This window comes from Ostrinia nubilalis, chromosome 30 (genome assembly GCF_963855985.1).
Source record: "Ostrinia nubilalis chromosome 30, ilOstNubi1.1, whole genome shotgun sequence".
Lineage (NCBI taxonomy): Eukaryota > Metazoa > Arthropoda > Insecta > Lepidoptera > Crambidae > Ostrinia > Ostrinia nubilalis.
In genome coordinates, this window is record NC_087117.1 from 609,313 (window position 1) to 629,938 (window position 20,626).

Sequence of the window (20,626 nt, forward strand, 5' to 3'; positions counted from 1 at the left end):
ATCTTTTTGAATTATCCAAATCGGACCATTACTTACGAAGATATTAAGTAATAAACATAGGCCGTTTTTGCCGCTAAAAGTCAACGTACGCAGGGCCGCGTGACGTCACTATATCCGAATCGAGCGCAGCCGGCGTACTATTGGGATGGAAAATATTTTTTTCCAGCTAAACTATCAGTTTTAGAAAAAAACTTTTAATAACATTTATTCATCAAAATAAAGTAACCTATCGACCAGTAATTTTTAAAAATAAAAATTGTGAAAAATAAGTATCGCTATGTCCAAAAACCACATTTTTATAGGATTCGATGGAATGCGGAGACGCGGTTGGGGAGAGTGTAACTTTATGATTGTTTGTATTGAACATAATAATACATAATATGAATGCTAATACCCAGTTTCTGGCTTAGAGGGAGGGGGGGGGGGGGATAAGTCAAACCCAGCTTAAAGCCTGGGGGGAGGGGCAAGCCTTACCCAGCTTCTTGCCTTGGTAAGAGGGGGGGAGAGGCAAGTAATAGGTACCCAGTTTCTGGCCGGGGGGGGGGGGGGGGGGGGGGTAGTCATACCCAGCTTCTGGCCGAGGGGGAGTCATAGTCATACCTAGCTTATGCTTATGGACTGGGGGGAGGGGCTAGCCTTACCCAGCTTCTGGCCTGGGGGAAGGGGGGGGGGGTGTCAAGTCATAACCAGAAGTCATACCCAGCTACTGGCCTAGGGGGAGGGGCAAGCCTTACCACCCAGCTTCTGGCCTGGGGGGTGGGGGAGGGGTCAAGTCATACCCAGCTTATGACCTGGGGAGAGGAGAGGGGCGGGGGAGTCATACCCAGCTTCTAGGCTAAGATTAAATAGATTTCCAGGAGCAGCTGGCCCGCCCATGGGAACGGCGAATAGATAGTACGTAGGTTTAACTCAGAAAAACTAAATAACAGGTAGGTATTGCGTGTACATCGAAATGATCTTCATAGCAATGTCTTGTAGCCTAGGCAGAGTGTATCTGCCTCAGCTATACTTATTGTTAGAAGTAAGTAAATTAATACTTATACATTTTTATACTTTACTTGGACGAAGATATGACTCTAACAACACTTATGAACACTTTATTTGCATAAATCGCCAAATATACCACCGCGGAGACCCTAATCGCGTCTCCGCGTTCCATTGAATCGTATGAGCGTATGGATTTTTTGCGATATTTTTCACAATTTCTATTTAAAAAAATTACCTATCGATAGCTTACTTTATTCTGATGAATAAATGTCATAACAAGTTTTTCTCTAAAACCGATAGTATGGCTAGAAAAAAATATTTTCTATCCACGCAGTACGCCGGCAGCGTTCGGATCGGATATAGTGACGTCATCGGTCCCGCGCCGGGCGGTCAGTGAACTTTTTTAGTAATTTGGCCATAACTTTGTCAATTTTTGTCGTAGAACAAAAATTTTTGGACTGTATATTAAGGATTTCTTAGACCTATAAATCTGCATTCACAGCTAAAAATCGAAATGATCCTCATTGTCACGTTTTAATTTCTATGACATCTCCCAGGTGTGGAGAAGCTGCCTCTCCCTCTCCGCCTGCGAGCATACCTCAAGGAGTACCACTACCGGCTGCGGGTGCGCGTGCGCCGCCTTGAGCCCGACCTCTTCCCGCCGCACTGCTGAGGCGCCGCCTGCGCGCTGCCGCACTGCCAGCGCGCCGCGCTGTGGCGCTGACACAACCGCTGTCTGCTGTCCAGGCACGCTGGACACACTGAGTTGACGGTGTTGGACTGGCTGGCTAGACACTGTGTTTAAACTGGCGCTGGACTGTGTTAATGAGTGATAACTGTGCAATTGAGTGATTACTGAGTGACTTAATGATTACCCCTTGTGCGACTTAGTGACAACCCCTTGTGCGACTTAATGACAATCCCTTGCGCGACTTATAAGTCGTCTATAGACAACCCCCTGTGCGACTGAATGAGTGAGTGACATAACACCTGTTCCCGCCGCACTGCTGAGGCGCCGCCTGCGCGCTGCCGCACTGCCAGCGCGCCGCGCTGTGGCGCTGACACAACCGCTGTCTGCTGTCCAGGCTGTCTGAGAAGACAGTGCTCGACTGGATGGCTAGACACTGTCTATAAACTGGCGCTGGACTGTGTTAATGAGTGATAACTGTGCAATTGAGTGATTACTGAGTGACTTAATGATTACCCCTTGTGCGACTTAGTGACAACCCCTTGTGCGACTTAGTAATAACCCCTTGTGCGACTTAATGACAATCCCTTGCGCGACTTATAAGTCGTCTATAGACAACCCCCTGTGCGACTGAATGAGTGAGTGACATAACACCTGTTCCCGCCGCACTGCTGAGGCGCCGCCTGCGCGCTGCCGCACTGCCAGCGCGCCGCGCTGTGGCGCTGACACAACCGCTGTCTGCTGTCACGGAGTGCCAGCAGCTGTGGGAAAACTACGCTGGACTGGCTGGCTAGACACTGTCTATAAAGTGGCGCTGGACTGTGTTAATGAGTGATAACTGTGTGACTTAGTGATAACCCCTTGTGTGACTGACGGACAACTCCTTGTGCGACTTATAGACAACCCCTTTCGCGACTTATAGACAACCCCTTGTGCGACTTATCTGTAGTGCTCTGTCAGCCCTGTGTGAATGAGTCAAAACAGGCCATGTAACTGACAGATTACTCCTTGTGTAAATGCTGAAAACCTGCTATACAACTAACTTATAATTACTAACTACTCTTACTTATTTTTAACTACTTGTGTCTGACTGACTGACTGATGAATAACCCCTTGAATGAATGACGAGTAACCCCTTGTGTGACTTACTGATAACCCCTTATGTGAGTGACTGACTGATATTAACCCCTTATAAAATAGATCGATAACCCCCCTGTGTGAATGTGATTTTTCGTGGGGGTTCACCCCTTTCGTTAAGGACTAACTGGACTAACAACAGTGGACTGTAGAACCAGCGCAACGTATTGCTTGCTAGCAATGTGCGACAGTGATTCAGCGATGCAGTGTACAGTGACAGTAGTGCCACCAAACCCACGTGTGTGACTTACGATGGCTGGCACAGTGTTAAAGTGCGATGTTAAAGAATAGTGACTAAAACAGTTCAACATTAATATATGGAGTATCGTTGACCTATGCATAAGTCAACAAATCTTTTTTGTGTCTGGTTTTGTGACACTCGAATGGTGTTGAAGTTTAGTATCTCATCATATCACCAAGGCGTTCAGCAAAAAACAAGATCTACCAATAGGGTGACAGTACTAAACTGGGATATGGAAGAATGGAATCCCCAAACGTATGGTACATGGACCCATCATAACAGTATCTTCAGTGACAGAAGTATTATGCAATTTGGTGCCATATTGCTGACACAAAAAGAGCTACATTAGACTAGCAGTGAAACTGGAGTAAATATACTTCAAATCAGTGGGCCAATAATAGCCTGAGCTTATAAAAATGGATACTACGGGACTATTCCCACCGCTGCAACTCCTGTGTAGCCAGGATCTACAGCTTGGCCGCCGATAACCCAACCAGTGAAGGTCAAGTTTGTCCTGGGGGGAAATGGACACTAACAACAGTATAAATTATCGTTGATAATCAGTAAGGTACTTGAAAATACCTATTCCTGCTAAGATATTGGTTAATCTCAGTTTATCAAGAGAAATTATGAACAGCTGTTGGGAATTTGAACTGCGCACGGATAATAAAGAACATAATGAGCCTTGCTCAATTTACCATGAGTATTATACTATTTAAAATATTCGTTTGGCCATTATAACATAGATAGAGTGTGCCTACCGTATGATGATGTTGAAATATCGGATGAATTATCGAAGTGAGTTATGAGAAACACAGTATTCTGTGTTAATGAAAAGTGATTTGAAAGTGATTTAGAAATTAACGAATAAATTGTAGCTCAATATAAAAATGTGTCATAAAAATTTAAATAGACGTTACATTGAAGAAACTACTTGTAAATTGGTAAGACCGTCCTTCGTACGTTGGTGAGACAATTCAGTAATATTAACGGATAAATCATGGTAAAATCAATACAAATATACTAAACTACGAGAATATTATAATGTGTGTATATTAACAGAGGATATAGTAAATAACTATATTTTATACTAGTGTAATGGATATGTACATAAGACTATGTACAGGCAAGTGTTTGCTTGTGAAGTTAAAGTGTCATTAAATTTAATTTTTTATAAGTTAGCAAAATTATTTGTCTAATTCTGTGCCTTTCATAAGTCTCATATCTTCAAAGGGCTTAGTGTGAGTTTACATCAAAAACCGTCACTAGTGAGCTTGTTAATAAAAATTATGAAGATTTAAGTTCTTGAAAGTTTCCGCTAGGGGCGCTGTACAATCCGTCATACATTTAATGTCACTTTTATACGCAGCGACATCGAATGCGTTTGACGTAAACTTACGCTACGCCCCCATTTCATTAACATTTAACGATCAGCGCTTCAAAATAGAATGTTACATTATCTTATAGTCTGAGTAGGCGCACACCGTTGATTTTTCGTCGGCCGATAGTTTAGTCGGGCAGTTGATCAGTATGGGCATGTATGGGAGTGCGCACACTACGCCGATTCGATTTGGCCGATTCTTCATACAAATTAAAATCGGGCATAACTATCGGCCAACTAAAAATCAACGGTGTGCGCCTACTCTAACTGTATAATTATTATTGTATTTTTATTTTGTGTAATTGTTTAAGACCAGCTTACATAAACCGCTTTCACATTGGGGCGTTAGATGCGCGACAGTGGTTTTTTTTATGATGTAAAGGCAGACATCCACTGCCGTATTTAAAGTAGTATGAAATTCAGCAGTGTCTCTGTCGCGCGTTTGTCGCGCTGATGAATTCGCCTGAATGTGAAAGCGTTCTTACAGTCTTATTCTGTATTTGAAACGATGATTCAAGCCTTTGATTGGTCTAAATATCAAAATTCAACCAATCTCAGGTCCGAACCTTGGCAAGCATCGTTTTAGAATAACGCTCGTATTCACAAACATTACTATGAGGTCGCACAGTGCGCGTGGACGCACAGGTTGACTCGAACCAATATTTTTAATGCTGTGTGTTTGATTTGTTGCTTCACTTAAGCAAGAATCGTTTGTGAATACGGGCGCAAGAGCCTTTATAAAGTAACTCTGGGTCTAAACATATTTTTTGTACTTGAAGCATCGATTAAGGATTTGCCACACTTAGTGCGGTCTACGGTCATGTTTGAACCACGTTATCAATCGCTATGCATCTTGTATTGATGCGATCTGAAAGTGCGGGCACGAGCAAAGAACGCAAACTGACAGGTGCGGGCTGCGTTCATCTGACCTGTGGCCTAATTCACGTATTTTGACAGTCAAGATCTCGCTGACGTTCAGAAGTCGTCCGATTGAAAAACAGTTCTAAATCCGTATTTACAAGGGTCATTTTGATAGAACGATTACTCGATAGGATCGCAACTATTGTTTTGTTGTCGTCGTGAATAAGGCTACTGACCTCAGATCACAATATCTAGTGTGACAAATGCTTTATATTTAAGGAATTTCTACCCAACCAACAGACTAACGCCCGTATTCACAAACATTACTATGAGGTCTCACAGTGCGTGTGGACGCACAGGGTGACACTTGAACCAATCGCAGAGCTTTTCAACGCTGGGCGTTTGATTTGTTGCTTCACAAGCAAGCATCGTTTGTGAATACGGGCGTAAGACCATTTGATACGGTTATGGTATGGTTTTCAACTTCTCTGTCTCTGTATTTAAGTTACTGTATCTCTCTCACTCACACATGAGATGATAGCATGAGACAGATAGATGAAAAACGATTACCCATATCCCTACCCCAAAACTGCTAAGACGTTGTCCTCTTACTAATAAAACTAACAGATTGCTTTATAATTTTGTCTCTTTCTTTATAATTTCCAAAGATAGACACAACATTAAAAGCTGCTGATGTATTTTGAAATTCTTCGAGTAAGCAAAAAAGACTCATGTCTTTGCGAATTGTAATTAAAAAATACGTCTCATTATTTTATTAGTGAGAGATATTTAATTATACTGGATAATAGTGTATTTAATTAAATAATCTTACGGCTTGGAAATCAAGAATATAGCTGTCTCTTTTCAACCCATATTATATGAAAAGGTCAGCTATATTGATTGAAAAAAGTCGACAAACTTGTTTTAAGTTATGTTCTAAGAAAGAGAAAACATTTACTAAAGTAAAAATGTATTTTTTTTTCATTTTTTAATGTATTTTGTATTAATCATGTTTCAAAATTGTCTTGGGAGCCATCAACTATAAGTATTTGTACATATTGTATGTAAACGTTAAGTTTGAGCGCCTAGCGAGGTGTTGTTATGTATTTTGTGCCTGGACACTATATTTGGAGTTTGGAAACATAAAATCTTTAAGTTTTACTTTACAGAAGTCAGAGCCCCTCTAAAATTGGTTGAAAACCAATTTGGCACGTTATGTTATTACAAAGTCCGGTCGCCGAGCAGTCCGAGCACATAGAATTTCGTCCAATGACCCCAAGCTACCCATCCTTATGGCTCTAAAATATTGCTGTCGCGCTGGCACTCACTGCGGCCGCCGCTCGTATAATTACGCGCGACCGATAAGGATGGGTAGCTTGGGGTCGTTGGACGAAATTCTATCTGCTCGGCGACCGGACTTTAGTAGTGCTAAATTCAGTCAGTGCCTGAGGTATGGAAGCGGCACGGGAGGGTGTTATAGATGACCCACGCTGAACTGTCCCACCAAACTCAATGACAGGGGGGCGCTACCATCATTCAACTATATGGTTTCCAACATGGCAAAAATCGGAACCAGCGATCCGGTATTGACGGTGGCGCCCCGCTGTCAATGTCATGGATAGGACAGTTCAGTATTTTGGAACTATATTGTGCTGTCAAATGTCAGCGACACTTCAGATCTCGTTCAAATTTGTATGTTCTATAACGTCATAGTTCAACCACCCCTCCCGTGCCTCTCCCATACCTCAGGCATTGACTGAGTTAAGCACTTAGACCTATACAGGGTGTTAGGTAAATGGGTATATGAGCCGACACTAGCCCATGTTAACATGGGCATATAAATGGTATGTTGAAGTCAGAAATTTGATATCTTCATTTTAATTATTTTAATTTTCATACAAAATAAATTTTATAAAATCCGATTTGTATGAAAATTAAAATAATTAAAATGAAGATATAAATTTTCTGACTTCACCATACCATTTATATGACCATGTTAACATAGGCTAGTGTCGGCTCATATACCCATTTACCTAACACCCTGTATAATTATCCTGGATTGAAATGAAATATTCAACTTCTGTATATGTTTCTGAAGTCCATACATAGTTGTTGACCACCATTGATGAAAGTTGTCTGTACTAAAGTATATTTTTGATAAGAAAATTTTGTTCGTCTATTTCTTCTTTCATATAAAGTCAGCGTCAAATAGTTCGTGACCCCAAAGTAGCCAAAAAGTTCGCACGTCTTTGTTACAATAGGGATGATGACTGGGTAATGAAATCGAAATTCTACTTAGTCCGTCAGGCAGATAATAAAAAAAATTTGGACACATATTTTTTAATTTTTTTCATAATCGAATAATTACAGTATTATATTGAGTTGAAATGTCGCGTGACGTCACTTTTGAGTAAAAAATCTACTCAAGCGTGACGTAACGCGCCATTTCAACTCGATGTAGCACTGTTATTATTTACTTATGAAAGAAAATGAAAAATATGAGTCTAATATTTTCTAATTATCTTTCTGACGGACATATAATTGAAATTTTGTCATCTAGCCAATGAGGGCTATCGTTTTAGCGCTCACCAGTTAGCGCCACTGTAGAGTAAGGTCCTGTCACTTGCTAGTAGCGAAGACAGTGGCACCAACTGGTGAGCGCTAAAGTGGTAGGAGGACTATCGCATTTGCACTCATCAAGATGGCGCCACTGTAGAGTAAGGTCCTGTCAATCGCCAGGGGTGCCAACTGTTAAGTATAAAAACGATAGCCCTCATTGGAATAAGGTTGTGTTGTCAACTTTTTGGCCACTTTGGGTGTCACGAACTATTTGATGCTGACTGTACTGCAATCTGCTTTAATATTTAATTTTATACTAAGTTAGGGCTACAGAATATCGACAATATTTATATTTACGTTGTAGAAAAATCTACGATTATAGTTCTTTCTTTAGGTATTTTTTCATAGGAAATTTTTGTATCTAAACTATCATGTAAATTGTATGTACAATATTTTGTAAATAAAAAGATATATGAATTAAATTATGTACTAAATTATCTCTTTCTTTCTATCTTTCAATGTAATTTTTTGTTCTTTACAAGTTTCTTTTTATATTTTTGTAAAATGCGCGTTTTTGTAAAATTACAAAATGGTGGTTGACATATAAATGTAGGTACAGATATTATAATTAATTACATAATACTATTATGTGATAGTATTGGAAGTGCATAATAATATGTTCTTTAAAATATATAAAAAGTATTATTATATCACTTTGTTTTATTCTTATTTATTCAAATGCTTTTATTTGATTTTGGGTAGGTAAAGAAATAAAGATCTAGACTGAATAGAATTTTACAATTCTAGCGCATAACACCTAGTCAGTGCATATACACTCAACATCAAATAAACCGCACCTTCCGCGACGCGAACTTTAAAGATTTTCTTCTGACACAATCATGGTACCCCAACAATATTGGTGTTATTTGAAAGCCCAATAAATATCCTTAAAGAAAAATACATTTCATTTCTAAATAAATGATTAACATATACCATAAATGTGACTTGAAAATAGACCTCACTTTGGGCTCACCTGTGGGATCAATTAGACCAATTTTTATGGTTATAAAACCAAATAAAGATCTCACGTGTCCTCTTTAACAGATTGATAGCGATTAATCCCAACTTAACAGTTTTATAGTCATAAAAAATGGCTATAGCGTAACTACCTATTTTTTGAAGAAGTGACTCTGGATCCTTGTAAAGACACATTTTTGGGGTAAAAACCTTTCCTTTAATGAAATGAAGTTTGGAACTAGGCTTTCAAATGGTACCAACGTTGGTGGGAAGTGGGGATGCATACGTTTGATAAGTGCTTGTCGCGGGAGGTGCGATTTATTTGATGCCGAGTGTAGTTCCAAAATACTGAATTGTCCTATCCATGACATTGACAGTGGGGCGCCACCGTCAATATCGGATCGCTGGTTCCGATTTTTGCCATGTTGGAAACCATATAGTTGAACGATGGTAGCGCCCCCCTGTCATTGAGTTTGGTGGGACAGTTCAGCGTGGGTCATCTATACAAGTCTGAAGCACATCTGAAGTCTCGCTGACGTTTGACGTCACAATAACACCCTCCCGTGCCGCCCCCATGCCTCAGGCACTGATTTAGCTATGCGTTAGAACTGTAGCTATAAGGGAAATTATGTTGCATTCGTTTTCAACCTTATTACGTCTAATTTAAAGTTGAAATTAGCAATTATTAATGTAAAAAAAACTGCAGTAATATCTAACATCATCTTTTATTACATCAAATAAATTATAAAGGTCATAGACAATAATTATTATCGTTATTTATTAATAAGAAGCGCATGCAATGCCTGACACCCGCGACACATTCACCTAATAAGACCATTTCCATTATAAAGTAAATTTTAATAAAATAAAACATACGAAATACTAGAAACAGTCTTATCTCACAGAACTTAAAGCTTATACAAGGTACATTAACGCATCCACTGTCCTTAGCACTTAAAATAACAATTTAAGAAAAATCTACCAAAAAAATCTCATTATTTGATGTGGCAACATTAGTAAGATCCTCAATGGCAGTGACTATGGCAGATTTCTGATAGATTTCCCTAAATTAAAATTAAATATCTTTAATACTGATAATAATATAAATCACTCTATTTTCAGAAATTCCTAAAATGTGTATAGTCCGGTCGCCGAGCACGTAGTATTTCGTCCAAAGACCCCAAGCTACCCATCCTTATTGCTCGCGTGTAATTATATTGCTGTCGCGACTGTGCGACGGGCGGCCGCAGCGACTGTGCGACTTCTACGTGCTCGGCGACCGGACTTTAGTATTTAATTTAACTGCATTTACTACAAGGAATATTTCCTATAAAATGTATTAGGTCGTCAGTTGCGTTGTCCAGTGTTACCATGTTCAGAAATTCTACCATTTTGGTAGTGAATAAATACGGAATGCATATTAATGTATTCTTAAAATTAGTCTTACGTCTAAAAATTTACAATAACGCCTAAAGCGGTGTAGCAACGTAAGGGCAATAAATACAATACATTATATTACAAAAGTGTCACATTAAATTAGCGTCTTAAATGTAAAGATGGCAAGATTACTGAAGTACAAATCACAATAAAAAGATATTGAAAAAAACTTAGATATTTTAGGCAGAATAACTTCTGAATAAACTTTATAAAAAGTAATTTCGACTCATGATAAAACTGATCCTATTTCATTTCATAACTTATTCTAAAATATTATTATCATTCTACATCAATAATACTAAATATTAAACAACTAGAAGTAAAAATAAATATTTTATATAATTAATTAATAATTACAAAATTGAACACATATTTTTGTAATAAAACAAAAAAGGTTTATTTTAAATAGCGTCTTAGAAAAAAACGATAAATGCAATACTTTTTGTTCTTAAATATCTGAGTATGAAAGTTTTAAGTATACAAATTTATACTAAAAGGTATATTTTAGGACTAAATATTCCGTAGGTGCTAGGTTTCATACAAAATGTTAATAAAATGCTGGACTTTGTAAGTAGGTTGCATAAAATATAAGTATTTTAAAATCAGACGTTTTTGACTAAAAATTACTTCAATATAAAATCAGTGTTTTAAAGAACTGAAGGTTTTATATCAGCTTTAGAAAAATGTTAAAACATCTATGTTTCTTAGGCCACGACTACATTTTGTATTACTTATTTTTCGTACAGTAAATTCGTTAAAATTATGGTCTTCTACAATATTCTTAGCTTAAGTGTAAATTTAAAACTGTCCAAAAGCAGAGATAAGGGGTCAAAATTATTGTCTATGGCAACTCGTTGGTTTAGGCCCTGTTTTGTGGGAAACTACCATTATGGTAGGTTTTTGAAGAGATTTTGAAGTATGGCAATACATGAGTAGGGTTTTAGATTTTGAGACGTAGAAGATTATGGATTATGACTTGTGATAATGACTAAATTAAATATTATATGGCCACTTGTAAACATCATTATTAGATCAATAAAATAATGAATGGTAATATGATTTTCTACTAAAAAAATAATGGCAAGGTGGCATTTAGAAGTAATCATTTTGCCATTTCTAAAAAAAATATTTGAAATATAGTCTCCAAAACAGAGACAAATAGATATAATCCACAGAACGCAAAAAGAAGCATGTGGCACCACAGCTCTTAAAGTGATGAACCGATTTGGTTGCGGTTTTTTAATGGCTGGCTTCACTCCTACGCAAAGATGTTACAATATGTTTGATCGCTGTGTGTGTTTTGTGACACCGTAGCTCTTAAACGGCTGAACCGAATTGGATGCGGATTTCATGATATCCATGGTGTATGGGGTTCCATGGAGGTGTATAAGTGGCGACACCGTAGCTCTTAAAAGGCTCAATTGATTTGGATGCAGTTTTTTGTATGAGGTTCTATGGAGGTGTATGGGTGGCGACACCGTACCTCTTAAACGGCTGAACCGTTTCTAATGCGGTTTTTTACGATGTCAGTTGTGTATAAGATTCCATGGAGGAGTGTGGGGTTCTGAGCTGTATGGGGTTCCATGGGGGTATGGTAAGTATCCTAGAGCAGGAAGGGCGAGCTTCTCGGGCACTTCTTGCCGCACGCGCACTTGCGCACAATCTCTATCTCTTTGGTGTACCGCGTGCCGTCTGCGCACACTAGCCGGATCTGAAACGTAACAAAGATTGGAGTAAATAAGGGAAACAATAATAAAAGGCATTCTCTGCCAGTTAATAACTGAGTTAACACCATTTAACACCAGGTGAGATTGCGGTCAAATACCTGCCTTGTCTAGCATAAAAAAAAGAATAGTTTTAACTACGTCAGTAGTGCTGAAGTGGTGAAATTTGATGTAAAAGAGCGCTCGAGTTGAAACGTTACAGGCATTGCGTTTATAGGCCTGTTAACATCCGGCTCGAACGACCAAATCTGACACGAATAAATATACCTAACAATGTAGAATTTCAACCAAATACTGTCTATAGCTGGATAAAGGCCTCCCCCAAGGATTTGCAAAACGACCGGTCCTGGTCCCGTGCTTCACGCTACCTTCACAATCGTCGGACCGGTTGTAAGGATACTAAGTTCTAAATCAATTGGTGAACTCGTATCTCGATTTACACTATACAGAAAGAAAGCTGGAAACTTATAAGCGTTTAACAGCGCTGGTAATCCGCGCAGGAAAATATATAAACGCGCGCCGATAAGCACTGAACGGCGCCGACAAGTTTCAACACGCGCTGGTCAGCGCTGGACGCTGCCATATAAAATGCCATTCAACTTGCTTCCTTTATGAAGAACGAACGGACCAGCGCTGGTAAGCGCTTACCAGGTAAGCGCTTATAAGTTTTCATCTTTCTTTCTGTATACGGCCTTAGGCACGAAGATACCATTCTCTTTGTTTTTTATTTGAATTTTCATGTCAAAGAAAGTTTTTCGATATGGGAAACATCGGAGGCCTATGTTCAGCAGTGGACGTACTGTGGCTGAAATAATGAAAGTTTTTTTCTATTCTATTCTAACTCCATCGTCAACTAACCTTCCTCTTCTTAGTCTTCCTGGGCGCGCAGCAGTGCGCGCGCGCGCACGCTCCTTTCGCGCTCGCGCAACGCGCGCCACGCACCGCGCGCCGGCTGCGGCACTTGCCTTCCGATATGAACTCGCGCGTCGCCTCCTGATACGGAAACATATATTACGTTAAACTTGTAAAATCATACATGAAATCCGGCTCGAAGGACCAATTTCACTATTACTGTAAGATTTATTTAGTTCAACGCGTGTCAAAGTCGCGCGATGCGACACTTGCCCTCCGATAATGAACTCGCACGTCGCTTCCTGATATACAAAAAATATGTTAGGTTTAACATGCTGAACATCCGGCTCGAAGGACTACATTTTTTCTTTCACCCGCAGGAATAACAACGTTGAGGAGACATTCTACCTTTAGGAGGAGTGTTTATGTGAAGGACCATTTTTTATGTTCTTTTACTCGTCAGCACTAAAAATAACGTGGATACTGACTGAATGTTAAACTTGAAACATACATAGAAACATGAAACCCGAAGAACCAATGTTTTTTCTTTAATTAAGTAAAAAAAGTGTTGACGTAACAATATTATGGTCCAAACAAATCTCAAAACTGGATTCAATCTTAGTCATAGATTACGGAAAAGCTTAAAATATTAAAGTAATCGAATCAATGAGGGCTATCGTTTTTATACTTAACAGTTGGCACCCCTGGCGATTGACAGGACCTTACTCTACAGTGGCGCCATCTTGATGAGTGCAAATGCGATAGTCCTCCTACCACATTAGCGCTCACCAGTTGGTGCCACTGTCTTCACTACTAGCAAGTGACAGGACCTTACTCTACAGTGGCGCTAACTGGTGAGCGCTAAAACGATAGCCCTCATTGAAAGAAACATACCTTTCTACATCCTCCGCTAGCTGGCGTTGAGGGCGATGGGGCATGCTCGGCTGGTAACTGCTGTTTGTGCGCCGGCGCCGCTGTGGGAACACATTAACATCATCATCATCATCAGGTCTTTTAGACTCCACTATTAACTTTCTGGATGAGAAGGCATAATAGGTAGTTAGGTAGGTACTTCATAAACGAATTCATTCCTGCCCTACGTTTTTGGTATGAAGTTACTTCGCTCAGTGAAAGGATCTCGAAATTACAACTGTCAAGTCTGTGTGATGTGTTGTGTAGATGCGATCTGTGATGGAGTGAGTGAGCTTGCCCCAGAATATGCCTTCGTTCATAAAATAGTTACAGCGTTAAGTCCGCTCAGAGAGTATGTTTACCGTGACGTAAGGGTGGTATCCTGTAAAACCAAATATCAAAAACCAACCTGGAGAAGCCTGCACATTGCTGATGATTGAGGACTGCGGCTTCCTGACCGGCAGCTTGCTTTGCGTGATCACGGGGGCGCCTCCTGTCGAACAATTTAAACATAGAGGTTAAACTGCCTTTCTTTCGTCAATTACTTAGAGCAGTGTTTTTCAACCTTTTTCATGACGCGACCCCCCTTGTATGAAAAAATATTACGCGACCCCCCGACCGCTCGCTTTTTATTTTCATGCATTTTATAATGTTACAAGGATGTTGTAGGGACCGAATATTTCAATCCATACAACAATTATGCATTTGGATCATTAGATTTCAGATAAATCTATCATTATAACTTTACTGATTCTTTTACTGAGGTAGTTTTTACGACCTCTCGCGACCCCCCTACAGAGGCTTGGCGACCCCCCAGGGGGTCGCGACCCACAGGTTGAAAAACACTGACTTAGAGTATCATCTGGCATCTTTGTAAATCTGAACGACGATGGAGTTCTAACGGCGAAAAACAAGTCTCCTTTTACAGGCTGGTGGTAAATAAATAATTATTCTTACCCATGATGGCTCTGGAGCGATCTTTGTCAGTTCTAAGAGGATATATGCCATAATAAAGAAACATAGAACTCACCAATTTAATAGAAGCTCACAGCTCGCATTATTTGGCGAAGTCTTTAAGCAGCGTTTTGTTGTAACAACACACCGCTTGTGTGACACTCGATGTGTTGAAATTAGCGTCAACGCTCGCGTGGCAGCGCTCTAAGATTATGATGATGGCTAGAACTGTGGCGCCGCAATGGTTCCTAATGTTTAAAGGAATAAACAAACAACATATTCTTACCAATAGAAGCCCTAAGCTCGCACTGCGGGCCCGCGGTTCCAGCGCGGCAGCGGCACGTGTAGTCTGAAGGCGAGCCTTCTTCTCTCACGCAGCGCCCGCCGCGCGCGCAGGGATTATTATATTATGTCACTGTGAGAGTATATCCGTCTCTTTTACACCTTCATAGAGAGAAACTCCAGCAACATCGTCTCCCTGTCTCTTACCGTCACCATACGTCGTTAAAACCGTTCAGCAGGGTTACTCCGAAAGGTATCTGTCACCGTCGCTCATGCTAGCATCTTGCTTTGTGTAAGAGAGATGGCTTGCTGCCTGTTTTACGTACTAGTACGTAGCCTTTTTTCCAGGACCTTGCTGCCCCATCGGCCGTCAGTTCTGTGGTCTAATGTGTCCCAATAAAGAAACATAGAACTCACCAATAGAAGCTCACAGCTCGCATTATTTGGCGAAGTCTTTAAGCGGCGTTGCGTTGTAACAACACACCGCTTGTGTGACACTCGATGTGTTGAAATTAGCGTCAACGCTCGCGTGGCATCGCTCTAACATTATGATGGTGGCTGGAACAGTGGCGCCCCAATGGTTTCTAATGTCTAAAGGAATAATAAAGAAATATTCTTACCAATCGAAGCTCGTAGCTCGCACTGCAGGCCCGGGATAGGGTCTTAAAGGAATAAATAAATGAATAATTCTCACCAATAGAAGCCCTAAGCTCGCACTGCGGGCCCGCGGTGCCGGCGCGGCAGCGACATGTGTAGTCTGAAGGCGAGCCTTCCTCTCTCACGCAGCGCCCGCCGCGCGCACAGGGATTATTATATTACGTCACTGTGAGAGTATATCCGTCTCTTTTACACCTTCATAGAGAGAAACTCCAGCAACATCGTCTCCCTGTCACTTACCGACACCACACGTCACTGAAAGTCGCAGTCGCAGTTCAGCAGGGCTTCTCCGAACACTGTTCAGGGCAGTTTTAAGTGTATCTGTCACCGTCGCTCGTGCTAATTAATATCTTGCTTTGTGTGAGAGGGATAGCTTGCTGTCTCATCGGCTGTCAGTTTTATGGGCTGTTACATGGATAAACTCTAGAACATTGCTGCCTCATCGGCCGTCAGTTTATGCATAACAGAGCTCACCAATAAAAGCTTGCAGCTCACATTATTTGGCGAAGCCTTTAAGCAGCGTTTTGTTGCAATAACACACCGCTCGTGTGGCACTCAATGTGTTGAAATTAGCGTCAACCCTCGTGTGGTATCGCTCTGTGTGTGCTGTGGCGCTGTTTTGGTTTCTAATGGAATAGGGTCCTAAAGGAATAAATACAGAAATATCCTCACCAATAGAAGCCCTGAGCTCGCACTGCGGGCCCGCGGTTCCAGCGCGACAGCGGCACGTGTAGTCGGACGGCGAGCCTTCTTCTCTCACGCAGCGGCCGCCGCGCGCACAGGGATTGGGGACGCATGGGTCCTGCGAAGAGAGAAGAAAGGTTAGTATAGGTACATGACTATGATATCATGATCATCAGATTATTTAGGTCCGTTAATAAAACACCGCTCAAAATATCCACCAAACCAAAGGTGCGTGGTAGGCAGGGGATATGAGGAGAGGAGTATGGAGGTAGAATGGAAGAGGATAGGAGGAGGGATATGGGTATAGGCGATAGGGGAGGCATGGGTGATAGGGGAAGGAGACATGGATAAAGAGGATTGAGGCTTTGGGCTAGGGGGGAGACAAGGAGTTAGAGATGAGGACAAGGGGTTAGGGACGGAGGACAAAGGGTTAGAGGATGAGAGACAAGGTGATGAGAGGCAATAAGGGGTTAGGGGAAGAGACAAGGGGTTATGGGAAGAGACAAGGAGTTAGGTGGTCGAGAGACAAGGGGTTAAGGAAGAGATAAGGGGTTAGGTGGTCGAGAGACAAGGGGTTAGTGCTAGTTACCTGGCTATGCCTCTGTCCGTCATCTTGCACAGACGGCGCGGGTTGTGGAGCGGGCGGCTCGTCGTCGCCGCAGCCCGCCGCCGGCCGCTGCATGCGGACCGCGTTGCTGAAGTCCACGCGCTTTGTGGAAGACAGGGTGTAGGGACAGAGGGAAGGGGATAGGAAGAGGAGTATGGGGATAGGGGAGCAATGAGTGATAGGGGATGGAGACTTTTGGGGCATTGGTTTAGGGAAGAGACGGAGTTAAGTGGAAGAGAAAAGGGGTTAAGGGGAGATGTGCCATAGGGTTAAAGGGAGAAGGACAAGAGGTTAGGAAAGAGACAAGGGGTTAGAGGCAGACGGGATAAGGGGTTAGGGTAAGAAATAAGGTGTTCGTGGAAGAAACGAGGTTTGTGGAAGAGAGAGCCTAGTTACCTGGCTATGCCTCTGTCCATCATCTTGCACAGACGGCGCAGGTTGGGGCGCTGGCGGCTCATCATCGCCACAGCCCGCCGCCGGCCGCTGCATGCGGACCGCGTTGCTGAAGTCCACGCGCTTGTGGTTGATCCACGCTTCTTTTAGGCAGCCTGAGGTTACAAAATGATTACAGGTATTAAGTAGTCGCAAATTCGAATAGGCATGTTGAAGAAAAGAAAAAAAGGTTTAGGTGGCACTAAGCAAATAAAAAAAAATTCAAAAAATTTAAAAATAAAAAAACAAAAAAAAAAAACAAATAAAATGGCATTGAAATTATCTTCATTCAAAATAAGCCCGTGACACAGAATTTAGAGGTAATAAAGGGAAGCGCTAGGATGCGAGAAGCCAGGATTGCTCGTGGTGGAAATCCTTAGGGAAAAAAAATCTCACAAAACTCATATTTTATTTTTGCTTTTAAAAAGCACTTTTAGTTACAGGTTCCTGTATTTAACCCTACCATTGCTTCGGGACAATAAATGGGCCAGTGTTGAGAAGAATCAGCGCAAAAAAAACTGGATCCCTTTTGTTAGCCCCTTTTTCAAGGGTTTATAATACCTACAGTATCTATAATGTATAATTAATAAGCCAAAAAGAACAAAAAAAAAAACATAACTTTCCAAACTTGTTCAACAATATTGATCTTGACATTACTTAGACGTGTTTAGGCATTGTGATAGTTTTCTGATTTGATCACTCTTCGGTGCCTTACCTTTGAAGCTGGTAACGTTTCTGAGGTGCCAGCGCCCGAAGGCGACCTTAGCAGCGTCGTCGGGCAGCCCGCCTAGATACATTGCGTTCTCTAGTCGAAGGTACTCCTTGCTGCCTGGAAGATTAGCACTCATCAGCTGACTAGTTAGTTAGGAGTGATCCTAACTAACTACCTAATTCAAAACACATTATTATGCTCTTGTTTACAAGATTTGATTTTATCTTTGTTGAGTTCCGGTAGAATAGGATCAGTTTGACTCGTCCCATGGACATCGAAAAGGGCGACTATGAGACAAATATTTGCAATCATCAGGCGTTGCATCCCCAACACCGAATAGCATGCCTATACTATGCAGGAGCACGAACCTCTCTAGAACCAGAGGCAAAATTAAAATTTCGTCGATTTCGAATCTTAAAGAAAGATTAAGGTGTTATATGACATGCGTACAATTAGTTGTCATCTGGGACATTAGTTCGCGAAAAAATTATGCAATTTGATCACTTAATATTATGTTAAAATTTAGTTATCTACTTAACTACATAATATTACGTGTAAATCAGCCTTTAAATCCGGCCCTGCACTGCACACAAGTCTGTAAGCCTACCTTCATTGATGATGGAGCGCGCGGGCCCGTCGTCCACTCGAAGCGTGAAGTTCTTCTTGACGGCCAACAGCTCGGCTTTATGGTAGTTGCCGTCGGACACCATCTCGAAACTATGAGAAATAAAGTTGGTCTACAATGTAATTATTTGTCGTTTTCCTCTAATAAAATAAAATGAAAGAGGTTTGAATAAACCACGGATACTCTCGGCGCACTTAAGGGACTCTTATCTAGGTTTGCACAGCTGATTTGAACTTGTCCCAATTTATTTACTGATTTTTATTTAATTTAATATCATAAAAGGTCTCTAAACTCATCACTGTTACTGTTTTATGTAATTATAAGTGAAATAACGTTTAAATCTGTGTATTGCATTGTGTTTATGGTGCAAATTGTGCAAATACTTAGAACCGATTTGACAGTGCAATTACGAAAATATTACGTTGGATTTTGTTAACATTGTTCTATCTTTCGAAACAGGTACCTATTTGTTTTATATTTACAACAGTAGTGCATATTTTAGAAACGAAATACTATTATTGTGACCTTATACTGTCACCCGCGTAAGAGGTTATATTTACCTACATTTTTGTCAACCTCCAATTATTGATCAATTGATCCTTTGGCATTTACATTTTAATACTTTATTATTTACCAAAAGAAACAATGCTTACACGTAAAGCCTTTGCTCGCCGGGAGGAGTCCCAACTCCAACTGGCTTTGAGAGATTTGAAGGCAGCCAAAGACTTGATTGAGCAATTAAATAGGGAAAGAGAGGACAATGAGAGGGAGCTGATGGATGTGTGGGATAAAAACAAGCATTTAAAGAAAGAGATGGCTGAGCTGCACACCAACTATGATACAATTGTAGAGGAACGGAATAGGCTACAATTAATCATTGACGGGTTTGGTGAGTGCAATGAAGAGTAGGTACGTACACAACCTCAGACGTATGACCATCATGAAACAAGACCTTTATGATGCTCACAGCCATATCGAATTAATGGAAGCTGAAAGAGAAGCCTGCACAGCCACCAAAACCCAAATCATGTTTGACGAGTTAGTCGGTAGTGCGCCCAGCCTGACCCAAACTGCATCTGACAAACAATTAATTACCATAGACCTAACTTGTGATAATACTTTAAACAATACTCCTGTATGTGGTAAGATTGTCAGATGCAGTAAAAATAAATTTAAAAAGTATGTAAAAATTAGTAATTATATTAAAAAAACAAATAAGTTGATTAAAAAACAAAAATGCTTATACAACAAAGTAAACTATATAAATGAGAGACAGCGTCTAAAGAATGAGCTTGACATATGTTCCACAATGTTAGAGAATAGTGTACTGAAATATGAACATGATGTCGAAAACCTAGAATATAAATTATGTAATCTTAAGAAATCTTTGAACACAATGTCTGAACGGTATCAATGTACAAAAAAAGAGTGTGATGAACATTTCCAGGCTTTAAAAAAATTTATATCTAATTGCAACTGTCAAAATTCTATCCTATTGGATGAATCTTGTACAGATAGTTTTCAGTCTGGTTGTGAGTCACCACCTACTCTAAACACCCTAAACAAAGACTACTGTCCTAGGATATCACACACATTTACCAGCGGCTCCCCAACTAAAAATATTGAAAAAACCAACATAGTAATGTTCAGTGATGAGTTAGGCAAAAATATGGGCCAACTTATTAATAGTTACTTGGGACAAAGTGTAATCAACCATTGTTTACCGGGTGCTTCCTATTTACAAATTATGAGAAAAATAACAAATTATTCGTTCTCAATAAATACCACATTAGTAATTTTAATAGGAAATAGGGGCAATGTAGGCAAAAAAGACCTACTAAATATTTTTGATAGCTTATGTTTACTCAATGTAGATA

The 20,626-nt window shown here is 40.5% G+C and overlaps 3 protein-coding genes across 4 annotated transcripts in view; 2 read left to right on the plus strand and 1 right to left on the minus strand.

Moving 5' to 3' along the window:
• LOC135086026 (suppressor of cytokine signaling 5-like) overlaps positions 1 to 8,564 on the plus strand; it is a 33,056-nt gene extending 24,492 nt beyond the window's left edge. For both annotated transcript variants that reach the window (XM_063980798.1, XM_063980799.1), the window contains exon 12: positions 1,545 to 8,564. In XM_063980798.1, the coding sequence (XP_063836868.1) occupies positions 1,545 to 1,660 (116 nt within the window). In that variant the 3' untranslated portion in view covers positions 1,661 to 8,564. The remainder of the gene's footprint in view (positions 1 to 1,544) is intronic.
• Positions 1 to 20,626, plus strand: part of LOC135086029 (pyridoxal phosphate phosphatase PHOSPHO2-like) — a 200,965-nt gene that overhangs the window by 72,524 nt on the left and 107,815 nt on the right. The gene's annotated exons all lie outside the window — the stretch shown is intronic.
• The window catches only part of LOC135085882 (protein slit), a 153,200-nt gene continuing 142,154 nt past the window's right edge, over positions 9,581 to 20,626 (minus strand). Inside the window, exons 33-41 of the mRNA XM_063980668.1 lie at positions 18,732 to 18,841; positions 18,128 to 18,241; positions 17,377 to 17,528; positions 16,963 to 17,082; positions 16,362 to 16,491; positions 14,206 to 14,289; positions 13,779 to 13,858; positions 12,891 to 13,025; positions 9,581 to 12,019 (exon numbers count right to left, since the gene is read on the minus strand). Coding sequence (XP_063836738.1) covers positions 11,912 to 12,019; positions 12,891 to 13,025; positions 13,779 to 13,858; positions 14,206 to 14,289; positions 16,362 to 16,491; positions 16,963 to 17,082; positions 17,377 to 17,528; positions 18,128 to 18,241; positions 18,732 to 18,841 — 1,033 coding nt within the window. The 3' untranslated portion in view covers positions 9,581 to 11,911. The remainder of the gene's footprint in view (positions 12,020 to 12,890; positions 13,026 to 13,778; positions 13,859 to 14,205; positions 14,290 to 16,361; positions 16,492 to 16,962; positions 17,083 to 17,376; positions 17,529 to 18,127; positions 18,242 to 18,731; positions 18,842 to 20,626) is intronic.